At 63.5% G+C, this 24,714-nt stretch overlaps 1 protein-coding gene across 5 annotated transcripts in view; it reads right to left on the bottom strand.

Annotated features, from left to right (window-relative positions):
- Nucleotides 1–2,968: 2,968 nt before the first annotated feature.
- AGAP3 (ArfGAP with GTPase domain, ankyrin repeat and PH domain 3) overlaps nucleotides 2,969–24,714 on the bottom strand; it is a gene marked incomplete at its 5' end in the record, with an annotated part of 55,920 nt that continues 34,174 nt past the window's right edge. For 2 of the 5 annotated variants that reach the window (XM_082662173.1, XM_082662176.1), the window contains 10 exons: nucleotides 2,969–3,276; nucleotides 3,431–3,686; nucleotides 4,257–4,479; nucleotides 4,658–4,748; nucleotides 4,832–4,986; nucleotides 6,798–6,935; nucleotides 8,437–8,556; nucleotides 11,509–11,677; nucleotides 18,093–18,197; nucleotides 22,635–22,727. In XM_082662173.1, the coding sequence (XP_082518299.1) occupies nucleotides 3,070–3,276; nucleotides 3,431–3,686; nucleotides 4,257–4,479; nucleotides 4,658–4,748; nucleotides 4,832–4,986; nucleotides 6,798–6,935; nucleotides 8,437–8,556; nucleotides 11,509–11,677; nucleotides 18,093–18,197; nucleotides 22,635–22,727 (1,557 nt within the window). In that variant the 3' untranslated portion in view covers nucleotides 2,969–3,069. Of the gene's footprint in view, nucleotides 3,277–3,430; nucleotides 3,687–4,256; nucleotides 4,480–4,657; nucleotides 4,749–4,831; nucleotides 4,987–6,797; nucleotides 6,936–8,436; nucleotides 8,557–11,508; nucleotides 11,678–18,092; nucleotides 18,198–22,634; nucleotides 22,728–22,891; nucleotides 23,823–24,714 lie in introns of those variants that run through there. The other 3 variants (XM_082662175.1, XM_082662177.1, XM_082662174.1) reach the window with 2 other exon arrangements.

Raw genomic sequence — 24,714 nt, forward strand, 5'->3', positions numbered from 1 at the left:
TTGCAAGAGTTTGCAGACTTCAGGTAGAGGGTTCACTCCCTTTTGTGTTCTGAGGGGAAATGAAGTACTTGACCCTAGCTTAGATGGGGCGTGTCTGGCCGTGTCTAAGTAGGTGGAGGTTATCAGTCGTGTGAGGGACTGGGGCCGGCCGGGGCCTCACCCCCATCACCTGGGAGCCCATTAATAGATCCTCTCCCGTGTAGAGGACATGGCAGCTCAGTCCATCTCTGCTGCTCTTTGATATTCCAGACATCAGGGCCTGGAGTAAAAAGACTCATTTCTAGTGCTCTAACAGCATTAATTGTGGTCTCCCCCCACCCCCGGCCCCACCGTCCATTGCACCGTTTACGAAGCTTGGGATCCCAAGTCCTCTTCTGCTATAAAATGAGTTTGGTTGAGAGGGCCCACTGCGACCTGGACGAGGCAGGAATGTGTCTGACGGCTCTGGAAGGGTGTGTGCTGTGGAGGAGGCTTGGGGGTTGGAATTCTGTGAGCAGATTAAGGAACAGCGTTAATGGTGGACGAAGTAAACATACAGACATGAGGCTTCAGGGGCACTTGCAAGAAACAGAGTAGACCGAGAGGGAAACGAGGCAAGCTGAAGCTGTTTGCCATTCCCCCACCTTCACAGACGGGCTACCATCCTGGACCAGCTGTGGAGCCAGGCCGCACAGGCATCGGGGGGACAGAGTTACCACAGAAACCAGCTGAAGTCGGTATCGTGGTTAACGGGGCTTCCTGGGAAGAAACAGGACCTGCATTGAGTTGGGAGGAGAGGTGGAGTAGAACAGAAAAAAAAAATTGGCTGTGAGTGAGGCCAGGTCAGAGAGGGGAGGGAAGTCCAGCTCAGTCCAGCCCCCGGCCAGCTTCCTCACCTGCGTCAGAGGGCACCTTGCTGCGGTTCCCCATTCCTGGTTTGCAAGCCAGCCGCTGTCTAGTTGCTCACGTCTATTGCCTGCCTCTTCCAGTGAGACCGAGACGGCCCTTCCCTGGCAGCTCTTTCCTCCTAGCTGGTTCTGGCAACCAAACGGAACGCAGCCTGGAGCTGTGACTGGTCACGAGCAATGGTGGCACGGCGCCCTGGCTGGGACACACACAGCCGGGTCCTCGCTATCTTTTGGCTAAATTCCAGCAAGGCTGGAGAATCAGGCTGAAAACATGTAGTCCAGACCAGCCCCATTCCTGATCTAGATCAAGGCTGTCTGCTACCTTTGACTCACCCACATGGGGAACCTACAGGGTGAGATTCTTTTTCGGAGAGAAGCCAGGCAGAGGTCGAGGATCCCAGGAGCGGCTGTCTTGATGCCGGGAATCCGGGTGGGTCCGCACGTCTAGCTGGGCTGGAGCCGAGGCCCCCTGGCTCTGCCCCCAGTGAGGGGAAGGGGGGGCGGGGAGAACTAGCAAGACCAAGGCCTCCATCTGCCCGTTTGTCCTGCATTTACCTCTGAAGCCTCCTAAACTATACCAGGCAGCATTCAGCCACCCAAGGGGCTTCTTTTCCTTGGGGAACCTGGAGGTGATTATTGCTAGTATTTTCTGAGCCCAGGAGCCCAGTCTCACACACACCCATGGCCCTGTCTCTGTTCTGCCCTCATCCTTGTTTAAGGCTCTTGTCAGCCTGGCGAAAGGACCAAGACAGTAAAATCTGGTTTCCTCTCTGAATAGCTTTACTTGGCTGATTTCCCTACACACAGGCAAGGGCCGTGCAGAGCGCCAGCCCGCCACACCCAACGTACAAGGGCCACCAGCAGAGCAGCTCCAGGAAACGGGGGAAGCAACGGGCTCCCTAGGGAGTAGGGACCCTAACTTAGCAGTTCTCACCCTTCAAGAACAGGTACAGAGGGGTTTCTCCCAGGTTTTATTTCTAGAATAACTAAGGGATAGTCGGAGGGAGAAGCAGAAGCTCTGGATTCTGCCTCCAGTTTGGCAAGGGGTTGCCAAGGGGGCTGTTCTGCTGTCGGTGACCCACCCCCTCCCCTCTCCTCAAACGCAAAGCCTAGGGATGAGTTCCCCAGAGAAGCGCTGCCACTCAACCCATCCCGTCCTCAGGACTCTCCCCCCTGGGCACGGACCCGCGTGGCTCCCTGAACCCCTGGCTGTGGGGCTGGTTCCCAGACACCTAGGAAGGGGGGCTGTGCTCCTGCCCTCTCTGCGGGTGAACCGTGGGCAACTCAGCTGTGCTGTGAGGTCACTGGACAGAATACTGATGAAAATGAGGAGACCCACAGAAAGCCATTCTGAGGGTGGAGGCGGCAGGGCAGGGGGGCAGCAGCAGGAAGCTTCGAGTGGGGAGCACGGAGCTCGACCCTCCTCCTGGCAGGCTCGACCCTCCTCCCGGTGCTGCTGAGAAACTCAACTACGCCCCTGGCAAGAGAGGGCTGAGAGAAACGCACGTAGGAGGCTGTGGGGGGGGGGGGGTCACCTAGCCTCCAGCCTGCCTCCTGGACGGGGGTGGGGGGGTGGATGGGGTATCCTAAAGTAAAGTACAGCAAAGATGAGAGGACAGGGACAAAGGAGAAGAGAGAGATGAGAGGGGCATTTTCGGAACGGCAGGGAGATGAGAGGGGAGATGAAGGCCCCACACACACAGTCTGGTTTATTGGCACATCTCACACACACCAAATATGTACACAAACATAAATATTCCAATGTACACATTTACATGGGACTCGCAGGTCACTCCCCCCAGCGTCTGCCCCACCCAGGCTCCGTTTTAGGAGGAGGCTCCCAGGGGGCCGGCACGAGAAGGCAGGAACCTGGAGGAGGGCGAGGTCCTGCTCCCCTCTCCTCACAGCACCGCCAAAGGGTCCTGTCCCTTCTCAGTGGCGCCGGAGGGCAGGGGCCAGACCCCTCCGACCCCTCCGCTGCAGCTCCAAGCCTGGCGTCTCCTCGGACCCTTCTGTGTCTCCCGTTTAGTTCTTCCCTTTGGCTCTTCCCGTCTCCTGCTCCTCCTCCTCTCCGCGTGTCCCTGCTTCTCAGTCTCTGTGTCTTTGTTTCTCCCAGCGCCCGTAGGGAGGTGGGTCCCCATGCCCTGGAGTCCTTGTGGCCCCTCTGCCCTCTTCCTGGGCCTTACAGGAGACTAGGGCTTCGGTGCAGCTCAGCGGAGGTGCTGCTGCCGTTGGCAGGCTCTCTGCTGGGGGTCGGGGCTAAGCTGCAGCCCTCCCCGGGGCAGCCATGCTGGATCAGGATGTCTGCGCACTCCTGGCTGCCGGCCCGGCGAGCATAGGCCAGCGGGGTCAGGCCCCGGGCGTCCCGGCTCCTCACGTCCACCCCGTACTGCAGAAGAAAGCACGGTTGGCACGGTTGGCGGGACACGGCGGGAAAGGTGTGGGTTCCCGGGGAGAAAAGGGAGAGGCGGCTCTCAGAGGGCTGGGGTGAGGAGGACGTCAGGGAGGTCAGGGGCACCTGCGGGGCGGGAGCCCCGACTCACCCAGATGAGCAGCTGCGTGAAGACGACGTTGGCCATGGCGCTGGAGAGATGCAGGGCCGTCCGCCCGTCCCCGTCCCCGTAGGTCTCGTTCACCTCTTCCTTGGACCCGTGGGCCAGGAGCATCACCAGCAGCCGCAGGTCGTCTTCCACCACCGCTCGGAGCAGCTGCTGCCCCAGCGGCACATCCGAGCTGGGCAGCGGGGCCAGGAAGAGCTTCTGCTCGTACTTGGCCCGGATCCAACGCTCCTTCTCCTCTCTGCGAGCACAGGAGGGGCCGGGCCGGGGGTCACGGGGGTGAAGGGGCCGCAGAGGCGAGCCTGAGGGACCCGGGGGCGTCAGGGGGCAGCGGGCGGCACAGAGGGTGTGGAAGAAGTGGAAGAGAGCTCCGGGGGAGGCCCCTGGGGGCCGAGAGGGCAGGAAGATTCCCGGCAGGGCGCGGTGGCAGCTTATCTGGCCCTGCAGGAACAAAGGAGGCGGGGGCCCACACTGGGGGCCCACGCACGGCCCTATCTACCACCCATTCTCCCCATCTCAGAGCTCAGGCCGTGGCCTTCGCGCCACAGAGCGATAGGGCCCTGCGCATGCGCCTCCCGCTGGCCCCCTGACCTGCTGATAACGCTGAGAAAGGGCCCGTTGTTGTGAGGCGCTGAGTGACAGGAGGGGGAGGGGCACCCCCAGGGGCCTACTGCCAAGCAGAGCAACGCCTGCTTTAATTAACCCTTCCAGCCCTGTCACAGCTGCCCGGCCCCACCCCCAGTTCTCCCCACCTGGCAGGAGCGCCCACGTCCCCGCCCTTGCCGGCCAGCGCCAGGGCCCCCGCCCTCACCTGCAGGCGTCGGGCCCTGGCTTCGCGTAGCCGTCCAGGGCCCCCTCCCAGACACTGTTGGCCAGGGCATTGCCCATCGCAGTCATGACGGCCAGCAGCTCAGGTGGCCAGTCATCGAGGTCGAGGGAGCGGACCCGGGACAGGTGAGCCCCCAGATGCCGGTGGGTCCCCGAGCACTCGATGCACATCAGGGCGCCCAGGTTCAGGCTGGCCCAGTCTGGATCTAGGTGCGGAGAGGAAGCAAGATGAAGCCCATGGGCAACCAGAGCGAGACCACCAGGAAAGCCCTCCGTGCCGCTGTTCTCGGCCTACGAGAGGCCTCCTGCAGCGCTTCCTCCACAAAGCTGGTCGCGCTTTCTCTAAGCCACCCACAAGCCCGGCCCCGCCGGCCCGGCACTCACTGGGGGCGTCGCAGTCAATACAGAAGCTGTTGCCACGGACGGTGCGCACGGCCTGCACAGCCAGAGCTGCGTCCTGGTTCCCCAGTCGAGTCTGCCTCGGGGGGAGACGCAGGGGTGGCTGGTCAGTCGCGAGGCCAACCTGGGACCCCACCCCACCCGGGCCTCCGGGCCAACCTTGTCCTTGGCGCTGCGGCAGCCCTGCAGGCTGGCGAGGATCTGGGCCTGCACGCTCTGCACCCACAGTTCCCGCTCCTCTGCTGTCGAGGCCTCGAAGTGCCACGTCTGCCCGGTGAGGGACACCACCACGAACTCGAACGGCTCCTCGGCCTCTGCGGGCACAAGGGCGCGCGCCGGCGTGAGGGCAGAGGGCCCCTGCCGGCTCGCACGTGCAGGGACACGCCCACCACCACGAACTCCAACGGCTCCTCCCCCTCTGCGGGCACAGGGGCGCGCGCCGGCGTGAGGGCAGAGGGCCCCTGCCGGCTCGCACGTGCAGGGACAAGCCACCCCAGCCTCGAGGACCGCTCTCTCCAGGGCACCTCGCGGGGAGTCGGGGGCAGAGCGCCGTGTGGAGCCCCCAGACCTCCGTCCTAGCCGCCTGCGGAGCCTGGGAGAAAAAGGTGGGCAAGCGAGGCTCTGGCATCCCTGGCACTGCTGGGAATGGGTCTGGAAAGCAGAGGGTGGCTTCCTGGGGAAAGCAGAGCTGAGTATCTGGAGGATGTGATGGGGCGTTAGGAGACGGTGCTGGGGGGGGCGGCGAAGGCGGGGGTGGGCACCATCCGTACATGTCAGCTGCAGCCGCCTCATTTTGCAGCTCATTAAACCCAATATTCCTGACGGCGTCAGCGTGGGGCTCCTGGGAGCCGGGCCCCTCCCCCGCTACCCTGGCACAGGCAGGCAGGGAGGGCAAGGGGATGGGGAGAGGAGGAGAGGTTTCCTCCACAGACTAACTCGGATGTGTGAGCAGATAGGAACCTGAGGACATCTGCAGTGACAGACACTTCCCAAGCAGTGCAGTGAAGCTCTTCCCAGCTCTGCTCCCCCAGGCCCCCCAGGAGACGGTCACGTGGATCTCCCTCCCGCCGGTCACCGCCCCGTGGGTGAACGGTTCCTAACAAGCAGTGCGAGTGTGTCGTGCGGCTGGAGAGACAGGTGCCTGTGAGGAGGCCCAAGTGAGACCACACGTCCTGCCAGGGCAGCCTCCCGCCCCAGTGACACTGGCCATGCCCTCCCCGCCCACCCCCACCCCCCGCCAAGGGAAGTCCTCCTGGTGGGCTCCTGCTCTAAGGCGCCCTTAACGGAACTGTCTTCGTAGAGAAACTGGTACCTTTCTTTCCCCAGGCTCCACCATTCCACCTCACCTCACTTCCAACCATCTCTGAACTACATAACGGTGACAGTCTGTGGGGTTCAGTTCCCTGGTACAGGTGCACCCCGTGCCGTGAGCGCTGAGCACCCCTGTGTCACCGGTTGGCTGGGAAAGGTGGCTCCTTCCCTTAGAGATGATCGCCCCCACCGAGCCACGCCCCTAACCCTGACCATCAGAGTATAAACCAGCAACTGTGCACCCATGTAGGTTAACCTTATTTAGGAGCAAGGACGCTCCAACCACTGAGCAGAGGCACATTCTGAAGATACTCGGGAAGATCAGAGAAGCAGCGCTATGATTAATAAGGGATTACGAGAAAGGACCTGTGGAAAAATAGCTGAGGAGCTGGAATTCCTCAGCCTGAAGACGACTAAGGAGAGGCTCGGCCGAACACGCACGCGTGTGAAGCACCTGTTTCGCGCCTAGCACTGCTTAAACTCAACGGGTGACACAAGAGACACAGAAAACACGGGTCCTGCCCGCACCCCCTGGGAAGAGCTGCGGGGCGAGTAGCGGCCTGCTGTCTTCTACCTTCTGTGAGAATGAAAGAAGTAAGCTCGCGTTTTCACAGGAAGGCGCTAAGTTAGGCAGAAGAAAGAGCTCTTCTAAGATACCAGGTTGGGGTGACCAGAAGCGGTGGAGCTGATTTTACTGGAAATTACTATTAGAGAGTGCTTTCAACCTAATACAGAAAGGGGGACCCTTCAGGTACTATCCCCAAGGCCCGCTGCCCGCCTCCTGTGCCCCGTTTCCCTCGCGGGTCCCCCTAACCTTCAGCAGCACCGCTGGGGCCGTCTGGTCGGGGGGTCCCGGTGCTCTTTTTCCTCCGGTGCTTCTTCCGGTTGGAGTGGGGAGATGGGGGAGGCTCCAGCTTGGGGCTGGAACTGAGCACCTCGGCTGGGCCACTGGCTGGTGAGGGAGAGGTGGAGAAGTGTGGGGGAGGGGAGGGGCCAGCACAGGCCCTGCCCGGGGTGCTGGGGGCTCCACCCTGAACTGCAGCCGGGGCAGGGGGAAGGGGGGCACTCCCGCCCTGTCCGCACCCCGGGAGGGCTCTGCCCACAGGCCCCAAGGCGCCCCCGGCCTTGGAGGAAGGGAGGGTGGAGAGGAGCGTGTGGGAACCGCAGGCAGGGCAGAGTGAAGGTGCGGAGGGAACCGGCTTCTGCAGCCTGGAGGGCGGAAGGCGGCCGGGGGCTGGAGAGCCAGCAGCTCCGCACCAAATTTATCCTCAATCACACTCCCCGCTCCTCACAATTAATAGCAGAATTAGAAACAATCAGGGAGCTGCCTAATTACTGTCAATTAGAGCGCGCTAATCAAGCTCCGTCTCCCACACCCCGCCCGACGCGCACCACTAAATGTCAAACTTCATTAGAGGCAGACACGCGCCCGCCCTCCCTGCCTTCCGCCTGCCAGACTCAACAGAGGGGCCCCACCAAGGCCAGCACAGGCCGCAGGACGGTGACCCGGGAAGGGCCCCTGGCTGCCCTCTGGGGCCTCTACATCCACCGGCCGGAGGCCTGGGCCTGGCCGGGCAGGTGACGCAGGCCCGGGGCCGTGGGCGCCCAGCCGCTTCCTGCTGTCAGAGCTCAGGCCGGGCCGGCGCTTCTGCTGGGATGCGGGCCTGGGCAGGGTCTCTGGGAGGCAAGTCGGGGAGGAGAGCTAACGCGCTGCTGCCCAGCAGGAGGGACGCGGGAGCAGCAGTGTGCCCGGTGCCCAGGGAGTCTCCTCCCTCTCACACCCTCACTTAGGAGAGGAGGGCCGGGCTGCGCCCATTTCCCTCTAGCCTTCAGGACTGCTGAGGGATGTGGGGCTACGGGTGAGTGAGGAGAGCGCGCGGAGGTGCTCGCTGCAGAGGCGGGGGAAGAAGTAAGGGGAAGACGAGGCACAGACGCTGATGAAGGGAAGAAGACCACGAGGCCAGGGAGAGCAGGCGGAGGTGGGAAGGGAGAGTTCTCGACCACCCAGACTGGGTGGGGCCTCAGCCAATGGGGGCAGCGCGGGGAAGAAAGCACCTCTCCGGACAGCTCCCTGATCCTGTCTGCGGGGACCCCTCTCCACGCGGGCTAGCTGCCGCCTTCGGAACGCGTTTCAAGCCCCCAGCCTCCGACCTCCCCCCCCACCCCCCGCGGAGAGGCTGATGAGCTGGCGGCGCAGGGGGCTGATGGGGATGCGACACCGCCGCCAGCGCCGCCTGGGGACAGCGGTGGGCGGGCAGGGAGCTGCAGAGGGAGGGTCTCTAGCGCCAACCGCTAGCGCGGGCCTGGGGACAGCACAGGGGCAGCCACCCCAACTCCATGCCCCAGGCGTGGCACTGGCTCTGCCACAAGCCCTGGAGGGCTCCGCCGCGCCCCCTTGCCCATCTCAGCCTCCCCAGCTGCCCTCCACTGCGGCTTCACCGGGTCCTGCATACCTGGGGGCAGGGCAGCGGCCTCACTCCACTGGTCGGCGCTGGAAACAGAGCAGGAGCGCTGATGCAGCCCCTCTGGGCGCGGGCCGGCCCAGGCTGGGCTGCTGGCCGAGTGGGGGGCACCTGGGGGGGGGCGGAAGGGTCAGACTGGGACGGGAGGCCGGGGGAAGGGCACCCATAGACTTGCCTGAAAGTACAGCTACAGGCAGAGCTTGAGAAATCCCAGCAGGATACTGACCCAGGATGAGGATACTGACCCAGGATGAGGGGCTCCTGGATTCACCAGGCACCGGGCCAGGATCACTGGAGAACTGGAGGCCTCCCATGGGCCCAGACTTCACACCCCCCCCCTTGTCTCCATGAACACCAGGGTCCACACCTCTGTCCCCTCCCTGTGATCAGGAGCTAGAAGCTGGGTGAGTGGGACAGTCCCCCCATCACTGCCGAGCTGCTCCCCTGCTATCCCAGCCCCTGCCCCTCCTGGCCAGGCCCCGAACCCCGTTCCAGGCCACGTATGCCATTTGCCGTGCCTCAGCTTTGCTGCCGTTCTGACGAGGAATAAGTGTATCAAATTCAAGTAATTATGTCTAATTAGTATTAGTAATTATCCTCTGGGGCTGGAGAAAATTAATCTTTCGTTTCCCATCGGGGAAGAACAGCAGAGCCAGGGGAACCGAAGGCTCCGGGGCGGCGGGGGCAGCAGTGCGCGCCCTCCCCGGGCCCGAGTCACCCATGGGGAGATGGTGGCAGCGGCCCCCGGGCCTCAGGGCCAGCTGTGGACAGCGACACTGCCCTCTCACCTCAGCCGACCTGAGACAGGGTGGGGCCTGAGGCCAGAAGGCCACGGCCGAGGGAGGTCTGCACTGAGAGCTGGGCAGCTGGCCAGGTGCCCGGAGTTAGTGACAGGCAGAGACGCGCCCTGAAGCTGAACAAGCCGGAGGGAGGGGCGAGCGGCCGACACCAGGCCCCGACCAGCCCCGCAAGCACAGGGGTCAAGTTTCTGGAATCCAAGGGACAGGAAGATGCGCGCGGAAGCCACTAGAAGGTAAAGGAACAGGCTCGCTCCGGGGACAGCACGAGACTGAATGGTGGGGGCAGGTTTTGTGTTTCTCTTGTATCTGTCATAACACCCCAGGCAGGACCAGACACACAGTTAAGTGCTTGTTAACATACGTGTGGCAACCGTGCCAGCTCCTCCCACCCTGCCTAACAGGTCCCTGCAAACTTAGCCTTTCTTGGGGTCCCCCCGCACCGACCCCCATCAGGAAACCTTCCAGGGGAGCAGCCTAGGGTCTTAACTTCTCAGATGCTGTGCTTCTCGCCACCCCTCGCCTGCTTCCATCTCCCCCGGCGCCCCGGGTTCCAGATCTTATGCCCCCCTCCCCCCAGCCCCACCCAAAGACAGCACAGGCCCAAGGTCCTCCTCAAGCCCCCCAACCCAAAACCCCGAGAGAGGGAAAGCGCTTTCCCTTTTCTTTGTTAATTCTCCCCTCATTACGCCTGCAATCCCACAATCAGTGTGCACTGTAATTGTCGAATTTGATGCTAATGATTAATGAATTAAACATGGAGCCATCAATTAGTCCTCGGAGAATAATTCTGCATAAAGCAGCAGATAATGTAATTACAGTAACAAAGATAATGAGATGTTAACATCTCCCGGTGAGCGGAGGCATGTGTGAGTGTGTGCGAGGTCGGTGCGCGGCGGAGGGGACGCGGCTCCGGTGGCGCCTGGCCACGTGTTCCAGGGACGTCGGCGAGCGTTTGCGGGTACTGGCAGTTACGTGGGTGAGTGTGCCGCGCACCCCCTTCTCCACGCACCACTAACGCTCCCCAGGTGAAGGTCTTCAGGGACCGGGAATGTGACAGGACAGAGTGTCTTAGGGCTTCCCTTCCTCTGAGGGAACAGCTAGCTTTCCCCTTGCTGCCTACCTGCAAGGAAAGGCTCCCCTTCCATGCTCCCTCTGGTGTCATCTGAGAAACCCCAAGCCAGTCCACAGGCAGCTCCGCGAGGTCCCCAGCCCCGCCCCGGCCCTTCCCTTCCCCAGCGGCCCCCCCTGCCCACCCCCCACGCAGAACACCCAGGACCCGCCTCCCCGCCCCCAAGTGCAGCCCCACAGGCCGCTCCTGGCACCCTACCCATCTTTCTTGTCTTTCTGTCCTTAGCTTCCTTCCTTCCTTCCCTCCGTCCACTAGCTCCCTCTCTGTCTATTTCAAGGGCTTAGAGGACAGAACATAGCTTCCCAAGTCAGGCACGCGCAGGTTCAAACCCAGCTCCACCACTTCCTGTGGGATTTTACAGACAAGTTATTTAACCTCTCTGAACCTTTGTTTCCTCATCCACACAACATGGGGAGGATAGTCTCGACTTCAGATCTACTGCAGCCAGCACCCCTCCGCCAGCGGGGTCAGTGCCCGCCACCCGCCCCTCGCAGCGCCTCCAGACTGGGAGGCAGTGGTGGCACACGCAGCAGGGCGGGGTGCCGGCGTCTCAGGGCCCTCACCTCCAACAAGGCGCACACTCAGGAGGCTCCACCTCTCTGGACACGGCGCAGAGTCCGCTCGGCCTCCAGCTTCTCTCTAAACTCAGTCTTCTCTGAGCAAAGACCCCACCCCCACCCCCGCCTCTCACTGCAGACCTAAGGACGGTTACCAGGTTCGCCCCAGGCAGCTCTGTCCCCTCCCGCCTCCCTCCCTGCCCGTCCGGCAAACTCGACTGAGATGTGGCCCTGGTGCCAGAGGGCCCCGGTGTCCACACCATCACCTGCCTTGGCTCGACGCTGATGCCACCTGTCAGCACGAGGCTATCTGTCCCCATTCTGACCTGCCAGGCGGTCCACCGGCCGCCACCTCTACTAACCGCACGAGGGCAGCGTTGTGGCAACTGCGCTGGCTGAGCGGACCCCGAAGCAAGACACCGGGTGGCCGGCGTGTGTGGAGCCCTGAGGACCTGGCTGGGGAGGGGTGCAGCCCCACACGCCTCCCTTCCGGGCCCCGTCGCGGCGCGCCCCACCCGCCCAGACAGACGGGGCCACGGCAGCCACACGCCCCCTCCCACCTCAGCAGCCCCCTCACCTGTTCCGCCACCCAGCTGCGCGCTACTCCGCTCCAGGGCCAGCCCGTTGGCCCGGGGGCTGGCGCCGGGGGCCGTGGCCGGCGTGGCTCGGGGCAGACGCTTCCCTGGCACCTTGACCGTGGTCCGCAGCAGGTCAATCTCCTTGCCGTGGATGTTCTGCATGTAGTCCTAGGGCCACGTGGACGAGACAGAGGAAGACTCGTTAGGACGGGTCACTCTTAGGCAGCACCTCATCTCTGACCCTCCCAACTCCTGGGTCTCTCCCCCGCGCTGCTGGGGGGGGAGGGGGACAGCCCGAGTTCTGTGGCGCGCACAGCACACCTCCAAGGCTGCCCACGTGCGGCTCGGTGCGGGGCGCAGCCGGGAGCGGGGCAGGGGCGACAGAGGGTGGAGAGCCAAGATCTGAGGCTCGGGGCTCCTTTAGGGAAGACGGCTCAGGAGGCAACGAAAAGGAGGCCACGTACTGAATGAACCAAGATGGGATTTAGGGAGAGACGGCACGTGGCCGAGGAGAGGAACCGACAGGCTCCGTGGGATGTGGACGACTGGGTTGCCCCGGGCCCCGGGTGGCTGGTCACCAAGGACTTCAGCCCTACTTTCAGAAGCTCCCACCACCACTTGGGACTTTGAGAACTTATAAAGCCTAGAGCAGCCCCCAGTCCTTAGAACGGCACCTGACGATAAATATCTGTTGAACAGTTAAAGGGAAGCCTTTGATTCTTTCCGCTGTTCTTAGGGATACTGAGACAGGTCCGCGGTTCCACAGATACCAGTGAGTATCCCAACGGCAGGAACAGTAACAACCACTGACAACATCACATCGCCCACCCAGCCACGTGCCAGGCGTCCACTGAGCCACAGCTGTATATCGCGTCTACATTTCTTACACCGCCTCACGGGATCGTCACGACAGCTAGGAGGACGGTGTTACGATGCCCACTTTGCGGGTGGAGAAACTGAGACTTACAAAGGTTAACCTGCCCCAGGTCACACAATCAGCGGGTGACAGCCAGATTCAAGCCCAGGCTTTCTGGGCTCCCAAGGCTCTGCACGGAAGGCAAACTTCCTCCTCGGCCCAGGAGCAAACCCTGCCTTCAAGTCAGTACTGATAGGGCCCTGGAAGTGGATGAGTGGGGAGGGACCCTGAGGGTGGGAGCCACTGGGTGCCGAGCCCCACCATCTGCTGTCTCAACCTCGGCCTGGGACCGCCCCACCCCACCCCAGGGAGTGGCACCGGGAGGGGCCGGGGGGCGCGGGAGGTGGGTGACGCAGAGCACAGCCCTGCCTGCCCTCTGGCTGGCTGCCTGCCGTAAGGCCCGCCTGGCCTGGGCCCCGCTCTCCCTGCTGCTCTGATCTGTCCTTCCAGGCTGCCGACTCCTGCCTCCCTGCCCCTGGCACCAGCGAGTTCCGGGGCAGTTCCCAGCAAACGTCCTCTGTAAAATGTGGCAAAAGCTCCTTCCAGGGGCAGAAGCTGGGCCAGTGGTACCAATTTAACTTCGGACGGAATTCCACCGATCAGACTCGGGATGGGCGCCTCTGGGATGTTCTGCACCCAGGGCGCTTCCCTGAGCGTCTAGGCTCGATGGAGTCTTCGTGTCCTTCCAGGCCCCACCCCTCTCACCCTACCCACTTGCAGCATCACTCCTGGTCACCCAGGTGTTCTCCTACCTTCTCAACGTTTAGCTTCAGGGAAGAGGGACAATGTCCTCTGCTCAAAAGAGCCGATGGGGAGTGCTGCCTGTTGGGAAGCAGGGCCCGGGCGGGCTGGCAAGGGGCTCAGGGGCTGCCCTCACCCTGTGAATGAGCAAGAGGCCATCAAGGGAAAGGGTCGCCTGGTCCTGAGGAGCCAAGAGAACGTGGGAGCTTCCCGTTAGGAAGAGAAGTGAGAACAAGGAAACAGAGCACCCAGCGCCAGCCCTGCTCCTGCACTTCTGCGTCGGGCTGGACTTCACCACAGGGCGGGTCATCAGGGGACCAGCGCGAGGGCCTGTGGCAGGACTATAGCAGGAGGGCCGTGGGGAGGCCGGGGCACCGCCGATACTAGCATGCTGGCCTCACCAGTCAAGCCCGGCTCCTGGAGGCCTGGCCAGGCCTGTACTCACTCTTTACTCTCCAAGCAGCTCTGACACCTTCACAGGCAGATGGCCCTCCAGAAAGACAACAAGGGCACAGCTAGCCGGAGGGGAGGAGCTCCTTTCCCTGCAGCTTTGCACTGCGTCCGTGCCCTCCGGCCACCACCTAGTCCTGCGTGAGGGACAGTGCCGAGTGCCTGGCCTCAGGCACCCTCCGCTCCGAGGGGGTCTGCTTCATGTCTCAGAAGCACAGAACAACATCACTGAGAAGTTGGTGAGGGTGGGCTCCACCCACAGGAGGACCCCCTCTCCTCCAACGACCTCTCACCCCCGCTCTGCCGAGCGCCGCCAGAGCTCCGTCCCCCTGGTCCCTTCTCCAGCAAACTTGGCCCACCCCCCCCGGTGGCCGCTGGCCCTTTGGTCCTGCTCTCGGCCCAGCATCCACCGTGTGACGCCACCCTCCTGGCCCTCCTCACTCCAGGCCCGACGGCCCACCGACTCGGCTTCCGCACGCACCCAGGACCCTGCACACGGTCACATCTTAGCTCAGCGGCTCCAGACGACTGTCAACAGCTGGCTGGGCCGAAGGCACAGCTGCAGTTACTTTCCTGGGGGAGGGGCTTGGGCTGCTCTAGTTCACAAGGAGGTCACAGCAGCTGCAGCAGTTTTCAGGCCCCACGACGGCCCTGGGATAACCAGGCTGGGACACGGCGGGAAAAGCTGACCCCAGGCCAAGAAAAAGAGCCACACGGAGGGGCTCTGTTCAGGGCCAAGGAGCCAGCAACCAACGTAAGGGGAAAGCACCGGCCTCTGCATCTCCGACCACCTCGGACGGGCACTGGTTGCTCGGGGGGTGTGGGGAGCAGGCCAGCACCCGGCCAGCTGCAGGCCCGGGCCCAGAGGCGGAGCCCGGCCCCAAGGAGAGTGCGGCAGGAGCTCAAAAGGCAGCAGCAGGGACGGGGCGTCCGGGGCAGAGCAACGGCGTTTCCCTCCGTCAGCAGAACGGGGGCTCGGCAGTGGCGGTGGGAGAGCGGTCACCACGGCTGCCTTTATTACCCACCATCAAACAGCAATTTCTTCCCCAGCCTCCTCGCTAATTACCCAGCCAGCGTTCTCATCTCGTTTTATTACTGGAATTAACAACGAGTTCAGAGTGTGGAAAGCTATTAAGATGTGTGATTAAGCCACATTCAATTAGTTTCTACAAACAATTTAATTGATGTTGCAGATAGAATTAACAGAAGGTGATTGTGTGAATGGCTTCGCTGGCTGCAAAACGGGAGAGGCTGTGGCGGGCTCTCTGGGGCTAGGCAGGGGCTGCGCGTGAGGCTCGAGGCCTGCCCACCAGCCCTTCCTCTGCAGCCCGGCCCGTCCCGCCAGCCCCCGTCGGGAGGCGGGTCCCCAGCACCACTGCCCTCGGGTCTCCTGGGCAAGGCCGGGCTAGGCCAGGAGTTCCCGGCCGAGCCTTCCTCTCTGGCTCCCTTGGCGCCTCCAAGGGAAGCGGGCAGCTCCGGGGACGGAGGGTCCCTGCTCACTGCTGGCAGCTGGGAAGCTTGCTCAGGTTGGAAAACACGGCAAAGGGGGGACGGAGGTGGGAGAGCTATAGCAACAGGAGGGCAGCGGCCACCAAGGACGGAAACCGAGAGGCCAGCGGCCTCTGTTGGGAGGGAACTCAGGCCCCCGGGGCCGCGCACGTGCTTTCACTGTCACCACGGTTTCGAATCTGATTCGTGTCTCCTGAATGAGAAGCGTCTACAGGGCAGGGAGGCCGCCATCTGCGCGTGCTGGTTGCTCGGGGCATCCAGCAGGTGGTGAGTTGGGAAAGGACGTGCACTTTGACCCCGGAGCCAGAGGGCAGCCAGTGAGGGGCTGACGGATGGGGAGGCCATGCTCTCAACCTCCTCACCGTGTCCTGCGGCCCCGGGGGGGGGGTGGGGGGGCAGCAGAGGCGGCAGCCTCTTCGATTCACCTCGCAAGACAGCAGCAGCAGCCTGGAAGTGCCTGCCGCCAGACCCTGTCCCGGGCCCGACACACTGAGCCACACTCAGCTCACGGGCAGCACAGCGCTGGACAGGACTCCGAGAGCGTCTGCCGCCCAGCCGTGCCGGGCGCGTGGGCTGCCGGCTGCCCCAGCCACCCTACTTGCCCCAGTGGTAACTCTCCAGTGACTCGCAGGTAGCCCCGAAGGCAGGCGCTCCTGGCACTACAGGAAACTCTGGGCAACGCTCAAAGTCATGGGCCAAGTCACAGCCCAGCCACTGGCTGGGTGACTGATGATCCGGCAAACCCCACCGAGCCTCTGCTCTCCAGTTTGTTAAGTTGTAAAAACAGCAATCCCTCAGGCCTTCACCTTCCCTTCTGAAACCACAACCGAACACAACACCGGGCACTCTCCTCCCTGTGCCGAGACCCCGCTCCCATCCCTCTCCTCCTTCCTCTGGGGGGGCATGGGACCAGCAGGGGGCACAGTGCGCCCAGCCGGGGGCAGCATGAAGCAGGAGAAACGGGTAAGGATGCAGCAGAGAGGAGGGTGAAGGCCACTGCCACACAGGTGGGGAAACGGAGGCCTCAGACAGGCCAGCTCCCAGCCCAGCAGCCAGGAGGTGCCTGGTCAGGGCCACGTGTGTCCTGCCAGGGCTGTGGACGCTGGAAGCCAGGAGGGCCCAGACCCTCTCTGCTGGGAAACACTGTGGTCCTGCTCCTTCTGGCCGGGGGCGCTGCACCCGCAGATGCTCCCCGCTCCCTAAGACACGGACGGCGCCTCTCGTCAGGGCTCTGCCAGTAGCCTTGCTGCCTCTTGTCCTGCGTGGACTCAGCAGCGGGACCAGGTCCTGGGCGAGGAAGAGGCCAGAACCGGGGAGAGGACGGCACCCAGGAGCCTTTGTGCTGAGTCCCCAAGGGCCCCCAGCCGTGGCCCCTCGTCTGTAACCCCCTCAGCCCCAGCATCATGGTACCAGCTCCCGCCCTGTGGAGTAAGAGGCCCTGAGCTGAGGGGAAGGGCCAGGTCCAGAGACACCCCGAGGGCCAGGCTGGGCTCTGGCCTCACTGGAAGGCCCAAACCAGGCCTGGGAGCTTTCTCAGCCGTCCTGGGCGGTGCTCTCAGGAGGGAGCTATGGCCGAACCGTGGACCCCAGCACGTCTCAGGTCGGGGACCCCTGACACCTTGTGCAGATTCAAAGGCCGGCGAGGGACCCTCGGAGGCGGGCCGGGGGTGGAGCCAGCCCACGTGCTGCGCTTCAGGGGCTTCACGGGAGAACTCATCAGCCCCACAGCAGGGTGGTGACAGAGATGGATGCTGGGGACAGCTGTGCGCTGGAGCCACGCAGCGAGGGGAGGGGAGGGAGGAAGGGTGGGGGAGCGGCCACGGGGTCCACGCTACCGTCACCGTGCCCCAGCCCCTCCCCGGGCATCGGCCACACCCTTCCAGACCCCTCTGCCCTACCAACAGTACCCCCGACACTCCTCTTCCCAAGGGGGCCTGTGCAGGCCCGCCACCCCAGCAGCCCTGGCCTAACTGCCCTTTCGTTCCGCATCATCCCAGGAGCCCAGGCGTAACCCCAACGGTGCAGCTCCCAGAGACACAACTGTTGGCAACACCGACCCCCCCAGCTTGAGCAATTCCATGTGAACGGGCCCAATCCAGCTCTTAAAACAACTAGAGTATAGGATGTAGCACCTGACTCGCACACCAGCCTAGCCCAGAGGTGACCGTCCCCAGGGGTGAGTTTACTCCAAAGAGCTCGGCCGGGACTTCCCTGGTGGCACAGTGGTTGAGAGTCCGCCTGCCAATGCAGGGGACACGGGTTCGCGTCCCGGTCCAGGAGGATCCCACATGCTGCGGGGCGGCTGCGCCCAGAGGCCATGGCCGCTGGGCCTGCACGTCCGGAGCCTGTGCTCCGCGGTGGGAGAGGCCACAGCAGTGAGAGGCCCGCATACCGCCAAAAAAAAAAAAAAAAAAAAAAAAAAAAAAAAAAAAAAGAATCCACCTGCCAATGCAGGGGACACGGGTTCGAGCCCCGGTCTGGGAAGATCCCACATGCCGCGGAGCAACTAAGCCCGTGCGCCACAACTACTGAGCCTGCGCTCTACAGCCCGCAAGCCACAACTACTGAGGCTGCGTGCCACAACTATGGAAGCCCGTGCACCTAGAGCCCGTGCTCTGCAACCAGAGAAGCCACTGCAGTGAGAAGCCCGCGCACCACAATGAAGAGTAGCCCCCGCTCGCCGTAACTAGAGGAAGCCCGCGCGCAGCAACGAAGACCCAACGCAGCCCAAAATAAATAAATATTAAAAAAAAAAAAAATGAAAGGGAGTGAGCTTTCGTGCAGTGTTCAGCCTGGGCCTGGGTCTCAGGGTCTGTGCAACTCCCAAGCCACCAAAGCGAGGCCCTTTCTCGAGGAAAGGTCTTTCCGAGCTAAGGTCGCTTCCCTCTGGACCTGGAGTCAGCCCTTCCACGTCCGCTTCTCATCCTCCGCGCCCAGCCTTCCCCAGGCACGGCCCCCCGGACTCACGTGCAGGCTGGGATGGTAGGTAAGCAGCCCATTGTCACACAGGGTCACGTACTTCTTCTTCCATTCCTTGTTCAGGGACTTGCCACTGCGCTTGAGCAGGATACCCTGAAGACAGAGGCCGGATCAGAGACAGAAGCCAGGCCCACACGTCACAGCTATGAAGAAGGTCTCAGTGTCCACAGGTCACAGCATCCTCCGCCCCCCGTCCTCCCGGGTCACTGTGCTTATCTGCATGGAGAGGCCACACGGGACTAAAACTGAACCAGGGAGAGCCAGACGGATGAACCCATCTATGGAACTCGGCTGCCCCTGACCGTCCTCAGGAAGCAGCCTGGAGCCCACCTCTCTAGTTACCATGGACACTGTCCCATGGCAGGGGGGTGTCCTCTCCCCCAGGTTGGGGAAGTACGTCAGCAACGGGAGGCAGGGGTTTAGATGGCCTCCCAGCAGTGCTGCTCCCACCCACCGTCTCCAGGGATGGGGTGGAACACAGCACAGAGACCTCAGGAGGGCCCGGGCCTCCTACCCTCTGTGGCAGCCCCAAATAGAGCAGAAAAGCCCCTAACTGTCCCCAGAATGGCCCAGTCTCCCCCAAGGCAGGCAGTGGGAAGACCCAGCCATACAGCCCAGCACCCAAATCTCCCGTGTGAGCTGATAAGACACTGGGCGTGGAGGTTAGATGGGCACCAGGATGAACAAGGGCTCCCCAGGGGCAGGGATTTGGGCGTGTTGTTCCTCGACACCCTCAGCACTGCGACACTCCTGGGATGCAGCAGACGCTTGGGGAACAGCTGGTGGACAGGGCGGGGGAAGAGCCAGCCGAGACCGTGCGGTGTCGGAGGTGCTGCGAGTGGGGGTGGACCTCACCGAGGCAGACGAGGCCTCCACCCACACCCCAGACGGCCTCTGCTGCCCTCCCCTGATGACAACCCCCGACTGTCCCTCACCCACTGGCTTTCGCCTGGAAACAGCAGACAGCACGGGAGAACGGCCAAAGATGGAGCTCAGGTCGGGACGGGACACGGACGTGCACAGGCGGCAGGTGCCCCAGGACCGGCATCACCCCTGTGGGGCCCCCTCCCCAAACTCGGGAGGGCTGAGAAGAGGCAGTGCTCCCTGGACATTCCTAGACAGAACTCCTGGGGGGCAGCCCCCCCTCACAGCGGGACTGCCCCGGCTGGGCGAGAGCGGGCAGCATGCCAAGTCCCAGCAGGTCGCAGAGGAGCTGCCAGAGCCCCTGTGCCAACCTCTCCTACAGGAGGGGAGGGCCGTGCCCTCAGACAAACCGAAAATGGGGGTCAAGAGATTCACTGTGAGAGAGGGCGGGGGGTAAACCCCGGATCCATGGCCCCCTACCCCGCTAAGGCTTCCTACTGGAAGGCTCGGCCCTTAGGGGGATGAGGTTAACAAACAGGTGGGCTGGGATGCCCGCCCCATCTCTCCCCACAACAGGGACTGCGGTGGCGATAACATCACAGGTGTTTCACATCCTTGCTCCCCCACTCCCTTCCCCTATCCTCATCCTCCTGCCCTCAAAGACAGGTGCAGTTGCGGGAAGTCAGGCCACTGAGTCGTAGGCCATCTAAGGACACTGCTGCTACTATCTGGCCCCCTTTTCCTCACAAAGAGCTTCTGAAGACCAAGGGTGTGAACGGGACCTTCAGCAGACGACAGGTCGGCTGGAACGGCCCAGGCCACCGCGGCCCCTGCTTCGTGGTCCGCGAAGGAGCCTTGGCGACCAGCCTCTGGGCGTGGCAGCCATCCCCTCACAGGCCAGGAACGTGGAAACAGTTCAGCCGCCGCCTCTCCCCTGACTGTGGACCACGGCCCTGAGGACTGCCGGCCAGACTCTGGAGAAGGCGGCCCAGGCCCATCCCGCTACCCTGGGAGTGGCCGCCACGGCTGGCTCGCCTGCGCCCCATCTCACTCCCTCCTTTCCCACCTGCTCCCCAAGGGCCTCTGTTCTCAAACCTTTCACACCTGAGCCCGCCCTCCCTCCTCTGTCCCTTCATCTTCACCAGGTTCCCTCCTGGTCAAGGGAAAGGAAAACCTGACTCCGTGCCCCGTTCTGCCACCAACTAGCTCTTAACATCAAGCAAGTCGTGTCACTGTCTGGGCCTCAGTCTCCTCGGAAGCGCGGACCCACCTACAGGGCCCGCTCCCCGCCCCCAGCAGGAAATCAGGAGCCAGGATGCAGAAGAGGCCGGCGTAAGCGGGAAGCCCTTTTCTACCCAGAACTCTTCCTCCTCCGTCACCTGGGCCCCTCTCGGGAGGAGACCCCGGCGCCGCGGACGACGGTAATGACGCTCCGACGCTGCTCTGACGCTCGTTAGCAGGGGGCGTGGGAGGAGCGCCGGGAGGGGGCGTGGGAGGAGCGCCGGGAGGGGGGCGTGGGAGGAGCGCCGGGAGGGGGGCGGGGGAGGAGGGATCTCGGCCGCTGGGGCTTGACCCGCGCCCACAGGCTCAGCCCGCCTCTCACCGGCCCGGCCCGCTCCGCCCTGCCCTACCGGCGCCTCCGTCCGAGTCACAGCCCGTTCCGAGGGAGGAGAGCGAGCTCCAGGGGTTCCTGCTCCCCTCCCTGGCCGGCCGGCTGCGCACGGCGGAGCAGGAAGCAATCTGGGGCGGAATGGGAGCGGTGCGGAGGCGACAGCCCCCAGAGGACCCGTTCCTGCCGCCGCCTCCCTCCCAGCTCCGCCAGCCGGCTTAATTGCGGAGTCCGGATTGATTGGGAATGCAAATGGCAACTGAAATGCAATCTCCACTCCCAGCAGGAGCAGAGCGGGGGAGAGGAGAAGAACGGAATGGGGAGAAGAACGGGACAGGAGAGCGGGAAAGGGGTTAGCCCGGCCCTGGGGGCGGGGGGGGGGGAGGGGAGCGCGCAAGGAATGGCCACTGGCCCGGAGAGGGGAGAGTGGTGGAAGGACGCGCGGTCCCAACGGCAGGCACGCCCCCAGCCCCCGTGAGGTCGGCGCGGCTAGGCACCTGCCTCCAGCGGGCAGCTTCCTGGCTGTGTGCCGCCTCCTCCGGAGTGTCCCTGAGGTTCGGGGCCTGTGACACTCCAGTACCCTAGCTGACCCCTTTGGCCGGGTTTCACCCCCCACCTCACAGCCCCGCCTTCCCGTCCACGTGGGGGACTCAGGGAGCAGATAAATCAGACCGACCCCAGACAGGAAAGGGGGCGTCTGGGGCTAACTTATTTCAGAGCACGGGCGGGGGGGTGGGGATAAGCGTTGTCTGTTAAATGTTTACATGCGCATGTGTGTGTACTCAGAGCACACGCCCCAAAGCGGGGAGTGACAATCCCCTGCCTGGCCTGGCGAGGGCCCCGTGGGAGGCCTCGGTCAGCACGGCCCCAGAGATACTCAATCACACCATCAACAGGTTTATGGACCAGTTCTGTGCCCAAACACACACAGGGACGGGGAGGAGAGTGCCCACTGCCATTCTCCCAGGCCCTCCACGCGCCCCCGGGCAGGCTGACCCACCTAGAGCAGTGCCTGCTGGGCGTCACTGTGGTGACACTTCAGGGGAGGGCTGAAGCACAGAGGGCGCGGGGCGACACAGTGCTCCTCACTGTGTCCTCTGGGCCCCGAAACCCTTCCTGAAACCCAGTGGAAACCCCCATCCCTAACACCAGGATTCTGGTCACACTACCTACAGGCTCCAGGAGCCCCAGCCTGGAGAGCCAAACCTGACCACAGGGCCCTGGCCAGGCTGACCTCAGGTGCTCCAGCCACACCAGTCTCCTCTGTGGTCAAAAACTGACATCACAGCCCTCGTGGACACAGCATCTCTAACCACCGGCTCCCAAGAAGATCTGGGCCAAGCGCAGCATCCTGTGGCTACAGCGGACTGACCACCAGGCCAGCTCAGCAGTTCTAGAGCCCTGCCTGCCCAGCACACCAGCAACTCTGCACAAAGACCCCTCCATCACTCAACGTCTTTTTCCAGCAGAGAGACCCACGACAGGAGGTCTGGGAGGATCCAACACCGGGTGGCCCAGCCCTGCCAGGCAGTGACTCAGGAAGGAGGTGAGGGAGAGGCCCTACCAGGACGTGGCCCCTCCACTAAGTTTTGTCTTTACAAACAAACAGAGGCTCACACGGTAAGACTGGGCCAGTGAACCCAGGGTAGGAAGAGGCCTCGGTAAGCCCTTCAACGCGTACTCCTCAGGGTACTCTTTTGAGAATTCTCTTTTCTGGGAGGAGGGGAGGGAGGCCAGAGAGACCATACCCTCCTCCAGGGCCGCCCACCTCCAGAACCACCACCAGCGAAGTGCTGCTGAGGATGGCAGGCGGCTCTCTGCTGCCTCCCTGTGGTGGTGAGGAGGAACTGGCAGCGTAAGGGTTCCGGCCACCCTTCCCCGCTGTGCTGTGAGTTCTTCTCTGCAGGAGAACTCTCCTTTTTAAGGATTCAGGCCTGGCAGGGGCAGGGCGCTGGCCTCTCTCACCATCTTCCAGAGGCCCCGAAAAGAACCATCATCTAACATTTCCTGGGCTTCATCTCAGCTCCTCTCCAGCCCCAGGGGAAGGGAGTGCTGACCTGTTTAATGGGGATGGCCCGACCACTCCCGATGCTGTCCACCTTGCACTCGGCGGCTTTTTTCTCCCGGTCCAAGTCGGCACCCTTTCGAGACTGGAAGAGAACAGAAGAGGCGTGTTAAAGGGGCCCAGGGTCTGCGGGGTCAGCAGCCCACCTGGAATCCCCAGCCAGCCCTCCCGTCCTCCCTCCTCCTGGGCGGGCCCTAGCAGTGGGGCGGGGCCGGGGCGGCGGGACCGGGAAGGAACTGAGACCACGAGTATTCCAACGGGTTTATTCTTACACACGGCACCATACAGAGCAGCACAGGTCACTGGGCCGGGCCCGCCCCTTACAAAAGAGCAAGGACACGAGATACCGAGGGCGTGAGGAGCGCGCAGCCCAGGGGGCTGGGGCGTAAGAGACGGGAAGGGGCGAGGAGAGGTGGACGGTGGGGCTGAGGGACGTGGCCGGGAGCACAGGGCATGACCACCAGGGAGAGCAAAGTCCAGAAGTGAGCGGGTAGCGGCCCGTCTGCGGCACAGACACCACATGGCACGTTACGCCGAGCACGGCGGCGTAGCCCGAGGGGCACAGTGGATGGAGAGAGAGAGGAGAGAGGCCAGAAGAGGCCCTGCGCCCCTGCCGGGCTCCTGGGGCAGAGCCCGCCCGAATGCGGATCCTAGGAAATGGGAGGCCAAGAGAGGGGAAGGCAAGCGCGGCGTGGCTGCGGCGTCCGGAGCGGAGCAGGAACGGCAGAAGTCCATGCAGGAAGGAGCAGAGGAGGGGAGGGGCGGGGGAGCTCCCCCAGGAGCAGCTGGACCGCCGGCCGGCCGGGCGCTCGGACGCCCCGGCCTCTGGGCCTCGTCGCTGGCCGGCGCCGGGCGTGGGCCGAGCTCCCTTCTTCTCCATGCAGCGAGCCTGGCGCAGCGCGTCCAGCAGGGCTGGTCCCTGGCAGCCCCCAGCCGCGGGCTCCGGCGTTCCTAGCCTTCCCTGGGGGTGGGGGTTAGTTACAAAGGTTCCTGTGGGTCTCTGGAGTGGGGAGCACGGCGGCCGCTTCTCATCTGAGAGCAGTCCCAGGGCCCGGCCCGCCTCCGGCCCCGCACAGGGGAGAATGTCCAGAGGTGCTGTGTGTCACCACCTGGTCTTCTAATTTGGAAGGAGTTGGAAAGGCCTTTTTGTTGATGAAAAGTTGGAAACAGTGGCACATATCTGCAAATATCGAAAGAATAAAGATTTTGGCAAGTTATACTCAAGCCCCGCACAGTCGGTCAGCACTGGTGAGGGCAGAGACCCAGGCGGCTGGGGAGAGGCGGCGGCGGCGGGATGAAGAGGAGGGGGAGAGGGTGCGGGGGGCGGGCAGGCGGCGGCAGCGGTGGCGCCGGGCAGTCCATGTCAGCGGGGAGTGTTCTCCACTCCGGGCCCTACACCCTCCTGCTCACCCGGGCTGCCAGGAGCCAAGGGCACAAGGAAGAGGCAAAGGACCGCAGCCGCAGCGCGGGGGCAGCACAGCCAAAGGAGCGGGAAGAGGCAGGCCAAGGGCCACCGCCCGCGGCTCCACCGTCCGTCAGCACCCGCCCCGGGCCTCTCCTGGGTGCCACGGCCTCTGCCCCTTTGGCCCAGGGGGAGGAAGGTGGATGGGCCGCTGCCACCGGGTCCCCAGACAGAAGAGCCGGTCGTGGGGAGTGGGGCGCAGGCTGTCCCAGCCAGGCTGGTGAGCAGAGAGGCCCCAACCAGCAGAGGATCCCTGGGAGCCCAGAGGGGGCCCCCCCAGGACGGGAAGCCAGGCAAGAGTGGCAACAAAACGAGTAACATGAAGTCATGGGGGAGACGGGGGATGCCAGCGGCCACGTCCAGCGGGAGAGTCACGGGGGCGCCAGCCACAGAACAGGCGTGGCCCTGCTGGGGAGGACGAGGAGGGCAAGGGGGTGGCCCCGGCGGCGATGATGAGAAGGGGAGGTCCCGAGATGCACCTCTAGAGACGGACACGTCTTGAGGCTGCCTTGGGGACAATGGCGCAAGTGAGGTCACCATGGAAACAATGGAAAGAAAAAATAAGGTTGCCACGGTGAAGATGGAGAGAATGAAAGGGCCCGGGGCCGGC

The sequence above is a fragment of the Grampus griseus genome (genome assembly GCF_964374135.1).
Source record: "Grampus griseus genome assembly, chromosome: 9".
Lineage (NCBI taxonomy): Eukaryota > Metazoa > Chordata > Mammalia > Artiodactyla > Delphinidae > Grampus > Grampus griseus.